A 17,791-nucleotide genomic window follows, 5' to 3' on the forward strand; every position below is an offset into this window, starting at 1 on the left:
GACTCTGCTCTCTACTTCTATGAATATGACGACTCCAGGGACCTCCTGAAATGGAATCACACAGTGTTTGTCCTTGCGTGTCCTTACTTCATTCAGCATAATGTCCTCAAGGTTTATCCATGTTGTAGCACGTATCAGAACTTCCTTCCTTTTCAAGGCTGAATGGTAGTCCACGGTGTGGACGGACCGCATTTTGTTTGGTCGTCATCTGTTGATGGCCATGTGGGTTGCTTCCTCCTCTGGGCTGTTGTGAATGATCCTGCCGTGAACACGGGCGTGCAAGCCGCTCTTCAGATCCCTGCTTTCCATTTCTTTGGATGTCTACCCCGCAGTGGGATTGCTGGATTCCATGGGAGTTCTATTTTTTATTTTGGGGGGAACCCCCATACTGCTTTCCACAGTGGCTGCACCATTTTATTTTATTCTTTATTTCGATAGCTTTAAGGGGTATGAATAGTTTTTGGTTACATGGCGCATGGTGTCATGGTGGAGAAGTCTGGGCGTCAAGTGTACCCACCACCCCCACCTGTGCACATTGTACCCAGTAGATGATTTTTTTTTGTCCCTCTCCCCTTCCCCCTTCTAAGTCTCCAACGTCCATTATCCCACTCTCTGTGTCTTGCAGACCCTTAGTTTAGCTCCCACTTACCTGTTTTCTGTTCCTGAGTTGGTTCACTTAGGATGAGGGTCTCCGATTATCCAAATTGCTGCAAACGACGTTATTTCATTCTTTTTGGTGGCTGAATAGTATTCCAGGTTGTATGTATACCATATTTCCATTATCCGCTGATCAGTTGATGAACATTTAGGTTGATTCCACATCTTTGCAGCTGTGAATCTCGTTACGCGATCGCACATTCCCATCATGGTGCACAAGTGTTCTGATTTCTCCATAGCCTCACCAATACTTATTTTTTTCCTCATTAAAAAAAAAAAGTTGTCATCGTAAGAGTGTGGTTTGCATTTCTCTGATGATTAGTTATGTGGACTATCTTCATATGCTTCTTGGCCATTTGTCTTTCTTTTTTCTTTTTTTTTTTTTGAGAAATGGCTATTCAAATCCTTTGCCCATTTTTTTTTTTTTTTTGAGTTGGAGTCTCACTTGGTCGCCCAGACTGGAGTGCAGTGGTGATCCTTCCGTCTCAGCCTTCCAAGTAGCCAGAATTACAGGCACGCGCTACCACACCCGGCTGATTTTTTGATTTATTGTAGAGATGAGGTCTCGCTGCCCAGGCGGGTCTCGAACCCGCGGGCTCAGGCAATCCACTCACCTCAGCCTCCCAAAGGTGCAGGATTACAGGCTGAGCCACCGAGCCCGGCTCCTTTGCTCATTTTTGATGGTGGTATTTGATAATTTGTTGTTGGGTTGTAGGAGTTCTTTATTTATCCTGAATAGAAGACCCTTATCATACATAACATTTGCACATTCTGTAGGTTGCCTTTTCACTCTGTTGTTAGTGGCTTTTTTTTTTTTGAGTCAGGGTCTCACTCTGTCACCTAGGCTGGAATGCAGTGGCATGATCATGGCTCACCACAGCCTTGACCTCCTGAGCTCAAGTGATCCTGCCTCACCCTTCTGAGTACCTGGGACTATAGATGTGCACCCCATGCCCAGCTAATTTTTAGATTTTCAATAGAAATGAGGTCTCAGCCAGGCTTGGTGGCTCAGCCTGTAATCCCATGTCTTTGGGAAGCTGAGGTGAGTGGATTGCCTGAGCCCGCGGGTTCGAGACCCACTGGGGCAACTTAGCGAGACCTCATCACTACAATAAATCAAAAAATTAGCCGGGTGTGGTAGTGCGCACCTGTAGTTCCAGCTACTTGGAAGGCTGAGGCAGAAGGATCGCCGGAGCCCAGCAGGTAGAGGCTGCAGTGGCTGGGAACGTGCCACTGCCCTCCAGCCTGGGCAACAGAGTGAGACTCCGACTCAAAAAACAAACAAACAAAAACAAAAAAGAAATGAGGTCTTACTGTGTTGCCCAGGCTGATCTTGAACTTCTGGGCTCAGGTGGTCCTCCTGCCTCAACTACCCAAAGTTCTGGGATTACAGGCGTGAACTACCTCCCTCAGCCCATTAGTGTTTTTTTGTTTTTGTTTTTTTGATGCCTTTAAAGTATCTGTTTGATGCAGTTCTGTTTTTACTTTTGTTGCGTGAGTTTTTGGTATCCTATCTGAGAGATAAGTTATACTATTTCAAATTCCCCTATTCTTTCTTCTAGAGGTTGTACAGTTTCTGTTCTTACTGTTAGGTCCTCATTCCATTTCTAGCTAATATTTGGGTGTGGTGTATTCAATTTTCCTGTGACATTTGTTGGAGAGACTGTCCTTTCCCCCATTGAGTGGTCTTGGCACCCTTGATAAGAATTACATGAATACATACACAGGGGTTTATTCTGGGCTCTCTATTCTATCCCATGGGTCTATTTTTTCTGCCTTTAGAGAGTACCATATTGATTTGGTTACTGTAGATTAGTAATATGTTTTGAAGTCAGGAGGTATGACTCCTACAACTTTGTTGTTTTTCTAAACCATTTTGCCTATTCGGGGTCCCTTGGGATTCCAGATGAATTTTAGAATGGATTTTTTCTATTAAAAAAAAAATCCCATTGGCATTTTGATAGAGGTTGTCTCAAATCTGTAGGTCACTTTGGGTGGTATGGGTACCATAACAATATTATATCTTCCGATCCATGAACATGGTATGTCATGGATTTATTTATGTCTTCTTTAACTTCTTTTAGAAATGCTTTGTAGTTTTCAATGTACAAATCTTTCAGCTCCTTGGTTTGGTTTCCTCTTAAATATTTTATTCTTTTTGATGTTATTGGAATTGGAATTATTTCCCTCATTTCCTTTTCAGATTGTTTGTTGCTATTGCATGCAACTGATTTTTGTGTGTTGGTTTTGAATTCTACAACTTTGCTGAGTTCACGTATTAGTTTCTATAAGCTTTTGTGGAATCTTTAGGGTGAGCAAAGGATTTAAGTGAAACCTGGTTTGAAGCCCTTCCTAGTGACCTTGCACACAATTCTGTGACTCTGTCCACTGCTGGGGATTTGCCTCAACTTGGGATTTTAAAAGCCCGTCTGAGCCAATATCTCCTGATGACCTTGCACCAGGCCCTGTGCTTTCTATCACCTCACACTCACACTCACCATCCTTGGCCCGTTCTCCAGATAAGGGCACTGAGGCTGAGTGAGGCCCACCCTGTGGGCGCTGGGAGATGCCATTCTCCCCAGGTCTGGCCAACCCAATGTCTTCATCCTTGGCCTTTCCCTCCCCTTACATGTCTCCACTCGGAATAAATCAGGACCTGCCCATTCCACTGCTTTGATGGAGAAAATCACAAGCTTTCTCAACCACAGGTGACTGGGAACTCAGAGAGGCCCCTGGATTCCCCCAGAGTTCCTTCACTTTGCCAGAAAGCAGGGGACCATTCAAAGCTGTTTTCCTCTTTTGTTCGGGGACTATTTCTTCAACACCTACAGTGAGCTGGGCTGTGCCCGGGGTACCATGGAGGCTGGGCTCAGCCCACTCCAGCCTCCCTGAGCCTCAGGGAGCCGGGAGGGACGGGATGACTCCATCCCACCCTCTGACCCTCTCACGAGCAGGGTGAGGGGTGCATGTCTGCACCCGAGCCCACCATTATGGGACCGCGAATGGGTGGGCTTGAAAAATTATTGTTCCCGTTTCAAAATGAGATTGTCTTTGAGCCCCAAGTTCCTCCCAGGCTGTCTAAAATTATAGCCCCGTTGACAAGGCAATCTTTGTCAGGGGCCTACAGTTTGCACCTGGGAAGCAGGGAAATGTCAACAGTACATCTTCAGTGTCAATTTTGAGTTTTTTAAGAAGCCTGGGCAAATGGCAGCTCAGAGCAAATGTGCGCCGTTTCACCAGCTTTTAGAATCCAGCCCCTTGGCAGCAATGCGATTAAAGTGCCAGGTTTAGGAGCGGGTTCCGCCCCCCTTCTGCCTGACATTATCTGGACATGATCCCAATAGGAGCTCGGAGCAGGAATGCCATTAGCTCCTCCACAGTCTGGGAGCTCTGTGATTTGCCCAGGCTTCTGTGTTCTTTAGTGAACTTGGTGTCCCAGGGCTGAGCCCTCAGGCCTTGCGCATGGGGGCATGGTGGGCTCATGGGTTTGCCTAAGGGCTGAGAAACAGACTCCGGATGCTAAGTGTGTGTATAGCATGCACCCAAACCAAACATGGGGGAAAGTCACATCCTCCCAGAGGGTGCAGCCCCTGAGCAGCAGACCGCTAGCCCAATGTGTAGGTGTGGGGGACACACCCTCCCAGATACCAGCTATCCGGGCAGAGCTGAATATGCCCAGACCAGGCCCAGCAGAGCCTCTATTTCTGCACCACCTTGTAGGCATCATCACCGTCAACATCATTATTATTATTTTGAGTTGGAGTCTCACTCTTGCTGCCCAGGCTGGAGGGCAGTGCCACACACACGGCCACTGCAGCCTCGACCTTCTGGGCTCCGGCGATCCTTCTGCCTCAGCCTTCCAGGTAGCCAGAACTATAGGTGTACATTACCACACCGGCTAGTTTTTTATTTTTAAGAATTTATTTTTATTTTTTATTATTATTTTTTGAGTTGGAGTCTCACTCCGTCACCCAGACTGGAGTGCAGTGGCCACTCCCAGCCACCGCAGCCTCGACCTGCCGGGCTCCGGCGATCCTTCCGCCTCAGCCTTCCAAGTAGCTGGAACTACAGGCACGCGCTACCACGCCCGGCTAGTTTTTGATTTATTGTAGAGATGAGGTCTCGCCAAGTTGCCCAGGTGGGTCTCGAACCCATGGGCTCAGGTAATCCACTCACCTCAGCCTCCCAAAGCGCGGGATTACAGGCTGAGCCACTGAGCCCAGCTCACCATCATTATTATTATTATTGAATTGGGGTCTCACTCTGTCACCCAGGCCGGAGTTCAGTGACATGATCACAGCTCACTACAGTCTCAACTTCCTGGGCTCAGGCGATCTTCCCACCTCAGCTTCCCCAGTAGCTGGGACTACAGGTGCACACCACCATGCCCAACTTATACTTTTTATTTTTTGTAGAGATGGGGTCTCGCTATGTTGCCCAGGCTGGTCTCAGACTCCTGGGCTCACACAATCCTCTCACCATGGACATTATTAACAGTGGTTTTCCCATCACCACATGGGCCGTGAAGGGACATCATGTATGGAAAGAGCTTAGCACACAAGCATACCATAGCCGGTGCTGCAATTTCTAGTTTGGGGAAACGGACAGTGTCTGGAGCTTTGGGGCTCCTCGTCCCTACCACCCAGCTCTTGTGCAAGCATCATTCACAGCCAAAGATCCACAGCCTCGGGCACGGTGGCTCACGCCTGTAACCCCAGCACTTTGGGAGGCCAAGGCAGGTGGATTGCTTGAGCCCAGGAGTTCAAGACCAATTAGTGTGAGACCTTGTCTTTACAAAAATAAAGAAAAATAAAAATTAAAAGATTTTTAGAGCAGCGCCGGTGAACGTTCCTTGGAAGACCCCATCTCTTGGTGATCCGGCCAAGAGGCAGGGCCATGCTGATGATCATGGCGACAGCAGGAACCGTCCTCTGGGAAGCGGTGGCTGGGCCTGGACCTCTGTTGTCCAACCTTGGCCACGTCTAAGCCATGACCTGTTTCCCCCAGGTCCGCGCCATGCGTCTGTCCTTTGTGGGGGAGCTGGGCTGGGAGCTGCATGTCCCGAGGGCGTCCTGCGTGCCTGTGTACCGGGCCGTGATGGCTGCGGGTGCCAAGCACGGCCTCGTCAATGCGGGATACCGTGCCATCGACTCCCTGAGCATCGAAAAAGGTGAGCTCAGGGTCTGGACAGCACGGGGTGGGCTGGGACAATGCCCCAGTCTCCTGGAGGCAGAGAGACTGTTAGGCACCTCTAGCTCCAGACACCGTCCATTTCCCCAAACCCTCTTGTCTGCTCAAGAACCTGGTCTTCGTGCGGGACCCCAGAGATGATGTTGGGATCACCCACACTTGCACACACCTGAACTCAGAGAGGTCAGGCACTGCCCAGTGTTTGGGGATGGGGCCAGAGCTGGATTTGAACTCAGCACCTTGGTTTCCCTGAGAGCTTTTTGTTTTGTTTTTGTTTTTGTTTTTGTTTTTGTTTTGGAGACAGGGTCTCACTGTGTCGTCCATGCTGGAGTGCAGTGGCACAAACCCGGCTCGCTGCAGCCTCCATCTCCTGGGCTCAGGCGCTCCTCCCGCCTCAGCCTCCCAAGTAGGCAGGACGTCAGGTGTGCACCGCCACATCTGGCTAATTTTTGTAATTTTTTGTAGAGATGAGGCCTCGCTATGCTGCCCAGGCTAGCCTCAATCTCCTGGGCTCAAGCGTTCCTTCCCCCTTGGCCTCCCAAAGTGCTGGGATTACAGGCTTGAGCCACTGCGCCCGGCCCCTCCGTGAAAGATTTGGAGAATGTCAGAACAGGGGCCAGAGCTTTGGGAAGAAGCTCCCTCCCTCACCCTGCAGAGGAATGGAGGCTCAGAGTGGGTATCAGGCAACGCTCCTAGTGCCACCAGACCCCCTTCCCATATCCCTCCCCAGTGCCCGGGCCTGATAGGCTGGAATGCTGTTCTGGGGGAGCTTACCCAGTGGAACCTTCTGGAATGGTTGCCCAGGTGACCGAGCATCTCGAAGGGTGGGGATCTGGGGCTGGAGGTGGGTGGGTTCGGGCAGCATCCACGTCTGTCTTCAGGGGCTTGCCCCTTCACAGCTGGGCACGGACCCCACGCTCTCTCCTTTCCACAGGCTACCGGCACTGGCACGCGGACCTGCGGCCAGACGACAGCCCCCTAGAGGCGGGCCTGGCCTTCACCTGCAAGCTCAAGACCCCTGTGCCCTTCCTGGGGCGCGAGGCCCTGGAGAAGCAACGGGCCTCAGGTCTTCGCCGGCGCCTGGTATGCTTCACGGTGGAGGAGTGAGTATCCCGCCCGTCTGGACTTGCCTGGAAGCAACCGCCCACAGCTGGAGCGGGCAGGTGCTTCCTGGTCCCCTAGGCAAAGCCCCCCAGTACTGACACTTCCCACATGCCAGCCACGCTCGTCCAGAACGTGCACAGGTGAGGAAACCGAAGCCCGAGACATGTGCCGTCTCTCCAGGTCCCACGCTGTTAAAGGCAGAGCTGGGATTCAAACCAGGCCAGGCTGAGACAGCAAACTCAGACCCCCCCCCAGGTCAGGCAGGGGGTGGAACTGGGGTCAGCAGGGCCCGTGGGAACATAAGGAAGGGACACCCTCCTAAACACAGATTTTTTTTTTGAGTTGGGGTCCCAGTCTGTCCCAGGCTGGAGTGCAATGGTGCGATCACGGCTCACCCCAGCCTCCCTTCTGGGCTCAGGTGATCCTCCCGCTTTAGCCCCCAAATAGCTGGAACCACAAGCACACACCACCATGCCCCACTCATTTTTTTTTTATCTTTTGTAGAGATGAGGTCTTGCTGTGCTGCCCAAGCTGGTCTCAAACTCCTGGGCTCAAGTGATCCTCCCACCTAAGCCTCCTGAAGTGCTGGGATTACAGGCGGGAGCCACCGAGCCAAGCCTTAAATACAGATCTTAGAAGAGAAAAGTGTTGCCAAGCCAGCCCGTTCACGGGTAGATCCAGGCCAAGAGCCTTGGGAGTCGAGCCTGTGGAGCCCGGCTGCCTGGTCACGGCACCACCGCAACCTCCAACCCTGCCCTGGTGATGTCCTCCCTGCAGCCCCACCATGGGAAGAGAGGGTCCCGGCTGGGGCTGCCATCCCCACTTACAAATGGAGACCACAGGGTGCCAAGGGACAGGGTGACACACCCAGCCGTAGGCAGAGTGGAAGGGGAGACCCTGGTGTGGGGTTTCAGCCCCTGCTGTCCCGCTAAGGGGCAGCTCTGAGCTCATTGCTGGGGGGCGGGCCGTGTTGCTGGGAAGGTTTGGATCCTGGGAACCAAGTCCCACTTGGGCTGCCGAGCGGTCCCGAGGTGACCTTGCCATACAGACATCTGAGGCCCTGGGGCGCCCACAGGGCCGGAGCAGCAGTCTTCTGGGCAGCTGGGAGCCCTGGGCTCTGTTGATGGGGAGGTGTCAGTCGGCCGTCCACGGCGGCACTTCGCCTAGATTTCTGGAGCTTTCAAAGAAGTGTCAGGAGTGACGGCGGAGGTGGGGCAGACAAGCAGAGCCGTGCGTGTCACTGTCCTGCGGCTTCTCTCCTGTCAGCTGGGCCTCTCCACGTGACGGCCCGTCCAGCTCCCAGGGTGCAGCCTGGCTCCGGTTGAGGGGGTCCCTGGGCAGAGGAGGGGTCTCTGTGTCCCCTCTGGCCCCCCCAGCAAGCGCTCGCGGACTGATGTCTGGCCTCAGGGGAGCCTCGGACAGCACCTGTCACCACCCAGAGGGGTTTTCTGTCATGCGGCAAGATGGCAACACCGCACCACAGCTCTGGGCTGTCACAGTTCCAGGCGCAGAGACAATGTCGCTGATGCCATCGCGTTGGTCTGGGATCCCCGGGGAGTTAGGGGCTCTCTGGGGCTCCAGTGTTCATGCTTTCGGTGAAATGAGCAGCTGCTCTGTAGGACTAGGAGTGAAACCGACACCAGAGATGCTTGCAAAACCTCCCTCGGGCCTCGCCCCAATCCGTTTGAACCCAAAGTCCTCCCTCCTTCCTGGGCTCTTTTGATTCGCTGTGGGATCCACACAATTCAGGCCGTGCTGACCAGCCCCAGGGAAAAGGGTCTGCAGACGGACGTCTGTGAATTGCCCCCATGTGCTGGCATTCTTGTGATTTCAGTTTACTTTTTTCTTTGTCTTCCTACTTGGAATTTTAAAAAACTTACAGCAAGCTTTCATATAGTATATATAATAAAGAATAGTTCTTTTAATAAATTATGTGCTATACTGTAGGAAAAAGAAAAAAAGATAAACCTGGCTGGGCACGGTGGCTTGTGCCTGTAATCCCAGTACTTTGGTAGGCCGAGGCAGGAGGATTGTTCAAGACCTGCTTGGGCAACATCGCGGGACCTCATCTCTACAAAAAAACAAAAACATTAGCCGGGCATGGTGGCACATGTCTGTTGTCCCAGCTACTCAGGAGGCTGAGGTGGGAGGATCACCTGAGCCCAAGAGGTCGAAGCTGCTGTGAGCCGTGATCGTGCCACGGCCCTCCAGCCTGGGCAACAGAGGGACACCTGACTAAAAAAAGAAAAAAGGCAAATCAAACCGAATAGAACAAGCCATCACGATGTTAACGTTCCCATTCAGAAGTTCAGTGGGAGGATGTCTACAGCAGGGCCCTCCTGGGCATGGGGCTGGCTTCTAGAAACGCCGACGATGTTGGAGCCTGGTTGTGATGCTTTCTGATCATGCACTGGACTCCCTTGAAGCCTGCGGCCAGGCATCCGGGCTGGGTGCTGGGCTGGCTCTGGGGCCAGCGGGGTCCTAGCCGGCCAGCCCTCCCCGTGTGGAACCTGCGGTCTGTCGGGCACCGTCCCACGAGGTGGGCGTGTTTCCACCACAGGGTTCCCGGGGTCCCAGCTGTCTCGACTTCTTCTTCCAGAAAAGTGCCCATGTTCGGCCTGGAGGCCATCTGGAGGAACGGCCACGTGGTGGGCCACGTCAGGAGGGCCGACTTTGGCTTCACCATCGACAAGACCATCGCCTACGGTTACATGCGCGACCCCAGCGGCGGGCCGGTGAGTCCCCTTCCCTGGCCCTGCTGAGGGGAGCTCCGGCTCCAAGCAGCATGCCGCATGGCCCCCCAAGTGTGCTGGGCTGCGGAGGAAGCCCTGGCTGAGGGTCCAGCAAGGGAGGAGGGGCCTGGAGCCCAGAAGGAGGATGACTCCCTGGCCAGGCCTCTGCAGCGTCGGGGCTGGTCTCCGCTTTCTTCTGAAGGAAGACTGGTGCTCTGGGCTTTCCTGGTCAGGCGGGGCACATCCCAGGGCTCACCCTCTCGGGCTCCTGAGGCAGAGACCCAGACCTCGAGCTGCCACCCACCCTGTGCCTGGGGAGTGGGGGGGTGGGCTCAGGGTGACCAGAGACCCAGACTTTTCTCGAGACCCACGTTCCTCCTCTTCCCCTTCCTCACCCCAGCCGACCCCACCCGCCACCCGCCGGGTGACCCAGGCCCGGACTGTGGCCCTGACCCTGACCCTAACCCTAACCCAGCTCGGCTTTGGGCCAAGTGCCGGGACAGCCTGGACAGCCCGGCCGGGAGAGGCAGGAGATGGGCAGCCTCCCCAGAGGCGAGAGGGGTGACTCTGCCTCCTCGTCTGGTCTTTCTGGTCCGTGGGAGTGCAGGTGCTGGCAAGCAGCGCCATGTCTTTCCACGGGAGCAAGTCTGCCATCTGCCCTGGTCCTGAGTGAGGCCCAGAGGCTGATTCCCGAGCCCTCCAGCCCAAGCCCGACAGTCTCTGAGGACGTTTGGCTGAGGCTCCCACCCCAGACTCCAGGGAAGGAAGGACTTGGAGAAGCAGCCACAGGACACGGGCTGGAGTGAGTCAGCCCGGCCTGGCAGGAGCTGCAGGGGCAGGGGTGGCATCTTGCAGGCCCGAGGGGGTGGCCCAGCAGCTCCCACTGGGCCTGGGGCAAGGCTGCATGGTCGCTGTCCCACGGAGCCCTGGGGAGGGTGGCAGTGGGTAGGGGTGAGTCCCGAGATGGAGCTGAAGGCTCGGAACAAAGGCTTGACCTCCACCTCCTCCCTCCACCCTCCCGCCTTCCCTCCTGACCACCCGCCTCCAGGGCTCTGCCCTTTACTTGCTGGGTGACCTTAGTGACCTTCGACAAGGGTCTTTCTCTAAGCCTCAATTTCCTCATCTGTAAGATGGGGACAGACTCCCGCCTACCTCACAGCACCATTGCACAGGCCGCCTAGAAGCGGTTCTTGGCAACAAAGAGTAGGGTCTCAGTCAGCAGCGCCTGTCATGCCATGGCCCCCAGGGCTGACGGGGCCTCTCTGACCCTGGGGAGACCCCAGCCCTGGGCCCCAGGCAAAGCCATGCTCCCGTGCCCGGGGCCAGGGTGGCTGAGGGTGAGGTGGAAGCTCAGTTAACTCTTCTTCTACTTCTTTTTAATTTTGAGTTGGAGTCTCACTCTGTCACCCAGGCTGGAGTGCAGTGGCATGCTCCCGGCCACTGCAGGCTCGACCTGCTAGGCTTAGGCGATCCTTCCACCTCCGCCTTCCCAGTAACCAGAGCTACAGGCACGTGCTACCTCGCCCAGCTCATTTTTTGATTGTAGAGCCAAGGTCTCACCAAGTTGCCCAGGCTGATCTTGAATCCGCGGACTCAGGCAATCCACTCGCCTCGGCCTCCCAAAGTGCTGGGATTACAGGCTGAGCCACTGCGCCCGGCCTCCTCTTCTTCTTTTGATTTTTAGAGACGAGGTCTCATTCTGTCACTCAGGCCGGAGCGCAGTGGTGTGATCATAGCTCACTGCAGCCTCCACTTTCTGGGCTCAAGCGATCCTCCTGCCTCAGCCTCCCAAGTAGCTGGCATTATTGGTACATTTCACCACGCCCAGCTAAAGTTTTCATGTTTTTGTAGAAACAAGGTCTGGCTCTGTTGTACAAGCTGGTCTTGAGCTCCTGGCTTCAAGTGATCCTCCCATCTCGGCCTCCTATTCCCAAAGTGCTGGGATGACAGGAGTGAGACACTGTGCCCTGCCAGCTGCCTCTTCTTCTTCTTTTTTTTTTTTTGAGTTGGAGTCTCATTCTGTCACCCAGCCTGGAGTGCAGTGGCACGCTCACGACCGCCATAGCCTTGACCTGCTGGGCTCAGGTGATTCTTCTGCCTCAGCCTTCCAAGTAGCTGGAACTACAGACACAAGCCACCATGCCTGGCTATTTTAAAAAATTATTTATTGTAGAGACGTGGTCTTGCCAAGTTGCTCAGGCTGGTCTCGAACCTGTGGGCTCAGGCAGTCCTCTCACCTCGGACTCCCAAAGTGCTGGGATGAGAGGTGTGAGCCACCGTGCCCAGCCCAGTTGCCTCTTCTTTACAGAACAATAACACTTGCCTTTTCTCCAGGGCCAGGGATGAGTTTATCGTAGATGTGACTAAGAAAGTGCAGGTTAAACAGTATCCAGAGAAGTGGACCAGAACACTTAGGCGTTGGTGCCCAATGGGTGCTGGGGCTGGCTCAGGCCAGCTGTGTACATTTCCTCCCGCCTCCTCCATCCGGGACGTCAGAGCATTTACACCAGGAAAATGGGCCTAACGCCACAAATCATGAACCCTCACCCCGAGGGCTGACTGTGACGCATTTCCCAGCACACCCTTGGGATGACAGAGATTTCTTCCTAAGATGGAGAAACCCGTCCATAGACAGGAAAGGCAGGGTTTCAAGCCTCACTGGGATTGCTCAGCTAGGACTCTGTGCCAGCTCTGAACTGTCCGCTCCTGGAAGCACCTGCTTCCAGACATCCGAAGGCCACCAGCCCCTGGGTCACCGGCCCACGGGCCGGCTGGGGACAGTTTGGAGGGCTCAGCCCTGCAGGCACACACACAGCTCAGAAACTCTAGTCATGTAAAAAGCTGTGTTTGTTTTTCATTTTTCTACCCGGTCCTGAACTGTCAGGAGTACAGCCTGGACACCCTCCCGTGGCCCTGGCCCTGGTGTAATTGCTGAATGGGGAGGACAGGTTTCCCTGAGCAGCCCGGACTGTCCTCCTGGTGGCAGCGTCTCCTGGTACCAGGCTGGATGACCGCCGTCCTCCCACACGCCAGAGAGCACCCGCATCTGGGGCTGACTGCCTCCCAGGACTCGCTGGGAGGCCAAGCTGGGACGTGGGAGAGGGAAGCTGCAGGGGCCAAGCTGTCTAGAAAGCTGTTCCCACCACCCCTGCCCTGTGGGATTCGAACCTGACCAGCCGCCAGCCTCCTCGGCTCTGCTCCAGCCTCTGCGCCTGCCCAGTTTCCGGGGAAACAGGCCGAGTTTGGGTGTTTTCCCAGGGATCTGGAATCCTGGGGCCGGCGGGTGGGATGCTGTCCCCCTGGAGAAGTCCTGCTGGCTGCCAGACCTCGGCTTTGCCAGACCCCAGAGGCTCAAGTCTCATGCGGGGCATGGGGACACGGGCTCTCCCTGCCCTGAGCCCCGGTGAAGGCAGGGAGGCTCGGGCACCGGGAAAAGTTTGGCTGCAGGGCAGGCATCAGGCTGAGAGCCCCTCCCTTGAGAGGCAGGCCGGTGTGAGCCCAGCGCCCCCCCACACCCAGCCACTAGTGACCCTGGTCCCCGCTCTGTCCCAGGTCTCGCTGGACTTTGTGAAGAGTGGGAACTACTCCCTGGAGAGGATGGGGGTGACTTACGCCGCCCGGGCTCACCTGAAGTCTCCCTTCGATCCCGACAACAAGAGGGTGAAAGGGATCTACTGACGCTCCCGGCGGGCAGCGGCCCCAGCTGCTCAGGAGGCCGGAAGCCAGATGCCCCCTCCCTCCTCCTCCATCCACCCCCACGGGTCCCCAACTCCCCGGGTCCCAGGACCTCAGACCCCAGCCAGAACTTGGGCCCTCTCCCGTCCTTAGTCTAGGCCTGGTTCGGCTCAAACTCCCAAACCAGATATGGACAGAGAAACCGGGCTCATGCCTGCAGTCTCAGCAGTTTGAGAGGTCAGGGCAGGAGGAACACTTGAGGCCAGGAGTTCGAGACCAGCCTAGGCAATGTAGTGAGACCTTGTCTCTACGAAAAATTTAAAACTGAGCCGGGTATGGTGGTACGCACCTATAGTCCCAGCTACTTGGGAGGCTGAGGCATGAGGATCGCCTAAGCCCAGGAGGTGGAGGCTGCGGTGAGCCATGATCATACCACTGCACTCTGGCCTGGGTGACAGAGTGAGACTTCAACTCAAAACAAAATGCAAACAGATATGGACAGAGAGACCAAGGTGGCCCACCCTGTGGTCACTGACCAGAGGGTGGCTTCTAATCCACCCCAACCCTCCCAGAAAACAACCCTGTAAGAGTCTTGGGCCCAGGGCCCATGCTTTGCAGCCATCTACGAGCTTCTAGGAAGTGCTTAGTAAATCTTTGGTAAGTCCCACGTCAAACGAGGATGCTAAAAATGATTTTGCTGCAAGCTTGCGTGATTGGGGATGGGCTGCCCAGGGCATTTGGAGTGAGAGACTGCGTCTGGGTTGGGGTGAGGGCCTTGATCGATTGGCTCTGCTGGTGGCGATCGACGGGCACTGTCTGTCACGGGCACAGTGTGGGAGGCAGAGCACGTGGGGAGCAGATCAGCGCCGTCCCTGAAACTAAGGCCCTCGTGTAGGATGGTTCCTTCCTCTGACCTCGGATGGGAGGGGAGCTGGAAAGCTTTTCGTGCCTGGCTTGACTACCCTTTCTTCAGGTGTCAAAGCCTTCTGGGAGTCACTAGCCCAAGAGACAGAGACACTGAACCCGGGGGTGGGAGGGGTCTCAGATCAGTGCCCATGCAGATGGGCATTCCTGCCTCAGTTTCCCTCAAGCCCCTCACTCACCAGGAGTGTTCTGCTTGGTAAGACCTTGATAGAGCCCTCCTTTCCGGGTGCTCTTTGTCTCTGCTGTTTTTAGAACACACAGCTCCCGCCCAGTTCCTCCTGGTCTGGCCCCTGGGAGAGGGCCCTGTGTTAGACCCTGCCCTGCTCACTTCCTCGAGATGAGGTGATGCCCGGTCCCCTGCTGTCACCCTTCCAAACTCTTTCACACCTGCCCATGTGTCAGGAGCAACCCTGCCTTCCTGCCTGGAAGGGGAGTCCACCTCTGTCCCCTCCATCAGCCCCTCATGCCCTGGTTGAGATCAGTAGGATTTTGTCACCCACTGGGCCACCAAGGCTCCAGGCCAGTCCCGTGAGAGCTGCAGCAGTTGGTCTTGCCAAGCATGCCCTGTAGTCTGCAGACAGCAGGCAGTGGGTACTCAGGGGACAGAGGGGAGCGGGGTTCCCACCGAGGTGATGGGCGCAGGTGTGCCTCGGTGGGCCCTGGCTGTCTCTGGCCACTCACGGACTGAACTGGAACAGGCCAGGTCAATGAAGTCAAAGCCACGGAAATACGTCCAGATTGCAGGTGACCTTGGGTTGGCCCCCTGAGTCTGGGGCAGGGAGCCCCGATTTTCACATGGTTTGGGCTGAGGGAACACCTGCAGCCTCCTTGGCTCGGCTCATGGGCGGGCCTGGCTCCTGGTGGAGATGCTTCAGGGGAGCCAGAGACGGCGGGGCGGGGAGACGCTCCCCAGATGGCCTGGCCCGCTTCCTCCCGGGTCTGCGGTTTGGCCACAGACCCCTGGCCTGGTCGGTGATCACATTCATCTCACGGCCTGTCCTTGGGGGAAGGCGAAGCAGGCGGGAAGGCCAGCGCCCGGGTTCAAGTCCAGATCGCTTCTCACGGCTGCAGCTGGGAGACCGACACGCTCGTGCTTCCTCGGTGTTTTGTGTTTCCTGCTCCTCCAAGGAGGCGCAGCCGACCCCAGCCCCTCAGGAAGGGCACAGGGCATCGATGCGAGAGCAGTTGTTGCAACTGGCCTCCCAAGTTCAGCATCTCCTCAGCAGCTGCGGGTGGTCCCGGCCACGGCCCCACGCGTGCGCCCAGGCTGGACGTCGGAAGACCCGCCTCCCCAGACCCCAAGCCAGGTCTTCCTGACCTCGAATCTAAAGACCCCTTGTTTCGTATCCGTTTTGGGGGGGAAATGAGTGCCATGACCCGCACTGTGGCAAGAAGGTGCCAAAAGCATTGTGGGCAGAGCTCGGCGGGAAGGCGCGAGAGGAGGGAGAGGCCGGGCACCCTCGGATGCGCCTGGATTCTGGGGCTCAGAAACTCCGGGGGGGCCGGGGGGGTCTCGCCCCTGCGGGGGCAGGTGGACGGGCCCCTGCTCACCCACCCCTCCCACCAGCTCCTGCCTGTCTCAGCAGGAACGTGGCCCCGGCAGGCTGCACCGAGGCGGTTGGGGACACCTGTCCCAGCTCCCAGCAAGAGTGTGAGCGTCAGAGTGAGGCCAGCACCCGACGTCGCTGGTGTCCCTGCGGGAGACGGGAGGAGCCTGGCCAGCGGGGGCGAGGTGCCCGTCTCCCCAGGGAGGACCGAGGGCCCTGGGGGCAGAATGCCCAGGCAACTCCCACTCTCTCCCCACCTGTGCTTCCCAGATGCCTCGTAGACAGGGGGTCGGCGTAGAGCCCACCTTTCTCCGGCGTGACTGATAAAAACAGTAATCAGTTGGGCACAGCGGCTCAGGCCATAACTTCGGGAGCCAAGGCGGGAGGATTGCTTGAGCCCAAGAGTTCAAGACCAGCCTGGGCAACACAGTGAGACCCGCCTCTATTTTAAAAACAAAACAAAAATACATACATACTTTTAAAAAACAACAAAAGCATTGGCCAAGGAGAGGCACTAGACACAGACAGAAGGGATGGGTAAACAAGCCCCTCACATGCCAAGGTCCCGGGGCCTGACCTGCCATGTGACCTGGACAGCACCCTATCCCCAGGGCGTCAGCCGCCCTATCTGCCAAGGGTGGGGGTGGGCTCCCTCTCTCTGCCTCAGTGTGGGGATGCCCCCAGGGCACTCCCACCCACCAAGGGCCTGCCCTGTCCCATAGAAGCAGCGTCCAGCCCAGGTGGGTCTGCGTGGCCAGCCACCGGGTCCCCCTGAATCACTATCAGAGAAGACACGGCTACGCGGCCTGGCTAGGCTCACTCAAAGCGAGCTTGGAGAGACCCCCCCAGGCCTCCACTCCCCCGAGGGCCTCACCATGGGTGAGTGGAAGGATGGAGCCCACCTGTGGGCTTCAGGGCGGGGAGGACCTGGTGTCTGTGCAGGGCTTGACAGAGCAGGGCTGCTGCCCTGAGGTTCAGAAACATGGAGGGAGGGCCTCCTGGGTTCTAGTCTAGAATCTTCCGCCGACAGCTCCCCAAGTCCCCCTTAGGAATCTTCCAGGGAAGGAGAAGTTTCTGGCCTGGGGTTTATGGGACACGGTGGGTGGCCTTCCATCAGAGAACCTCAAGTAACAGTTCGTGGGGGGCTGGGGAGGAAGAGTAAAAGAGGAGAGACAGAACGCGCAGTTCTGTGTATTTGGAAGGGCCATGGCCACCACCCACCCCTGCAGCCCAGGCCCTGAACCGTGCAGAAAATTTAAGTTGGGGTGCTTTCTGGTAACGAGAGCTTGGTTTTCACCTGCCACAGAGCAGGGAGAAGGTGGAGCATCCAGGAAGCCCTGGAACTCAGTGTCCTCATCTGCTCAACAGGAGGGTGGATGGGAGCCAGGAATTGAGAGGAGGGTCTCTGTCCCAAGCCTGTCTTACCCCGGGGCATGTGAACTCCATGGGAGCATCTTGGGTGGTCACTACCGATGCTTTGCACGGGAGACTGAACCGTCTGCCCACGAGGGATGATTTTTAGCCAAGAAGACGGATCCTCCCCCAAATGGCCCGCAGAAATTCTTGTGCCCCTGCAGTCGCCCAGGCAGCTTCTGTCCAGAGCTGGCCACAGCCAGGCCTACCAAGGCCTACCTGGGGGGATGGACATGGGAGCCCAGTTCCCCTGTGGAGCTCAGCTGACCTGATGCTGTCTGAACCACACCCCTGGGAAGCACCATCCAGTAGGACTTTCTGTTAAAATGTAGTATCCCTGGCCGGGCTCGGTGGCTCAGTCTGTAATCCCAGCACTTTGGGAGGTCGAGGCAAGTGGATTGCCTGAACCTGCGGGTTCGAGACCCACCTGGGCAACTTGGAAAGCCCTCGTCTCTATAATAAATCAAAAATTAACTGGGCGTGGTAGTGAGTGCCTATAGTTCCAGCTACTTGGAAGGCTGAGGCGGAAGGATCGCCGGAGCCCAGCAG

General features: G+C 56.1%; 1 protein-coding gene across 1 annotated transcript in view; it reads left to right on the forward strand.

Moving 5' to 3' along the window:
* SARDH (sarcosine dehydrogenase) overlaps positions 1 to 13,409 on the forward strand; it is a 77,120-nt gene extending 63,711 nt beyond the window's left edge. Inside the window, exons 17-20 of the mRNA XM_008070798.2 lie at positions 5,665 to 5,827; positions 6,782 to 6,950; positions 9,551 to 9,686; positions 13,236 to 13,409. Coding sequence (XP_008068989.1) covers positions 5,665 to 5,827; positions 6,782 to 6,950; positions 9,551 to 9,686; positions 13,236 to 13,361 — 594 coding nt within the window. The 3' untranslated portion in view covers positions 13,362 to 13,409. The remainder of the gene's footprint in view (positions 1 to 5,664; positions 5,828 to 6,781; positions 6,951 to 9,550; positions 9,687 to 13,235) is intronic.
* Positions 13,410 to 17,791: the final 4,382 nt, after the last annotated feature.

Source organism: Carlito syrichta, unplaced genomic scaffold (genome assembly GCF_000164805.1).
Source record: "Carlito syrichta isolate Samal-C Ts95f unplaced genomic scaffold, Tarsius_syrichta-2.0.1 Scaffold314018, whole genome shotgun sequence".
In the NCBI taxonomy this organism is placed as follows: Eukaryota; Metazoa; Chordata; class Mammalia; order Primates; family Tarsiidae; genus Carlito; species Carlito syrichta.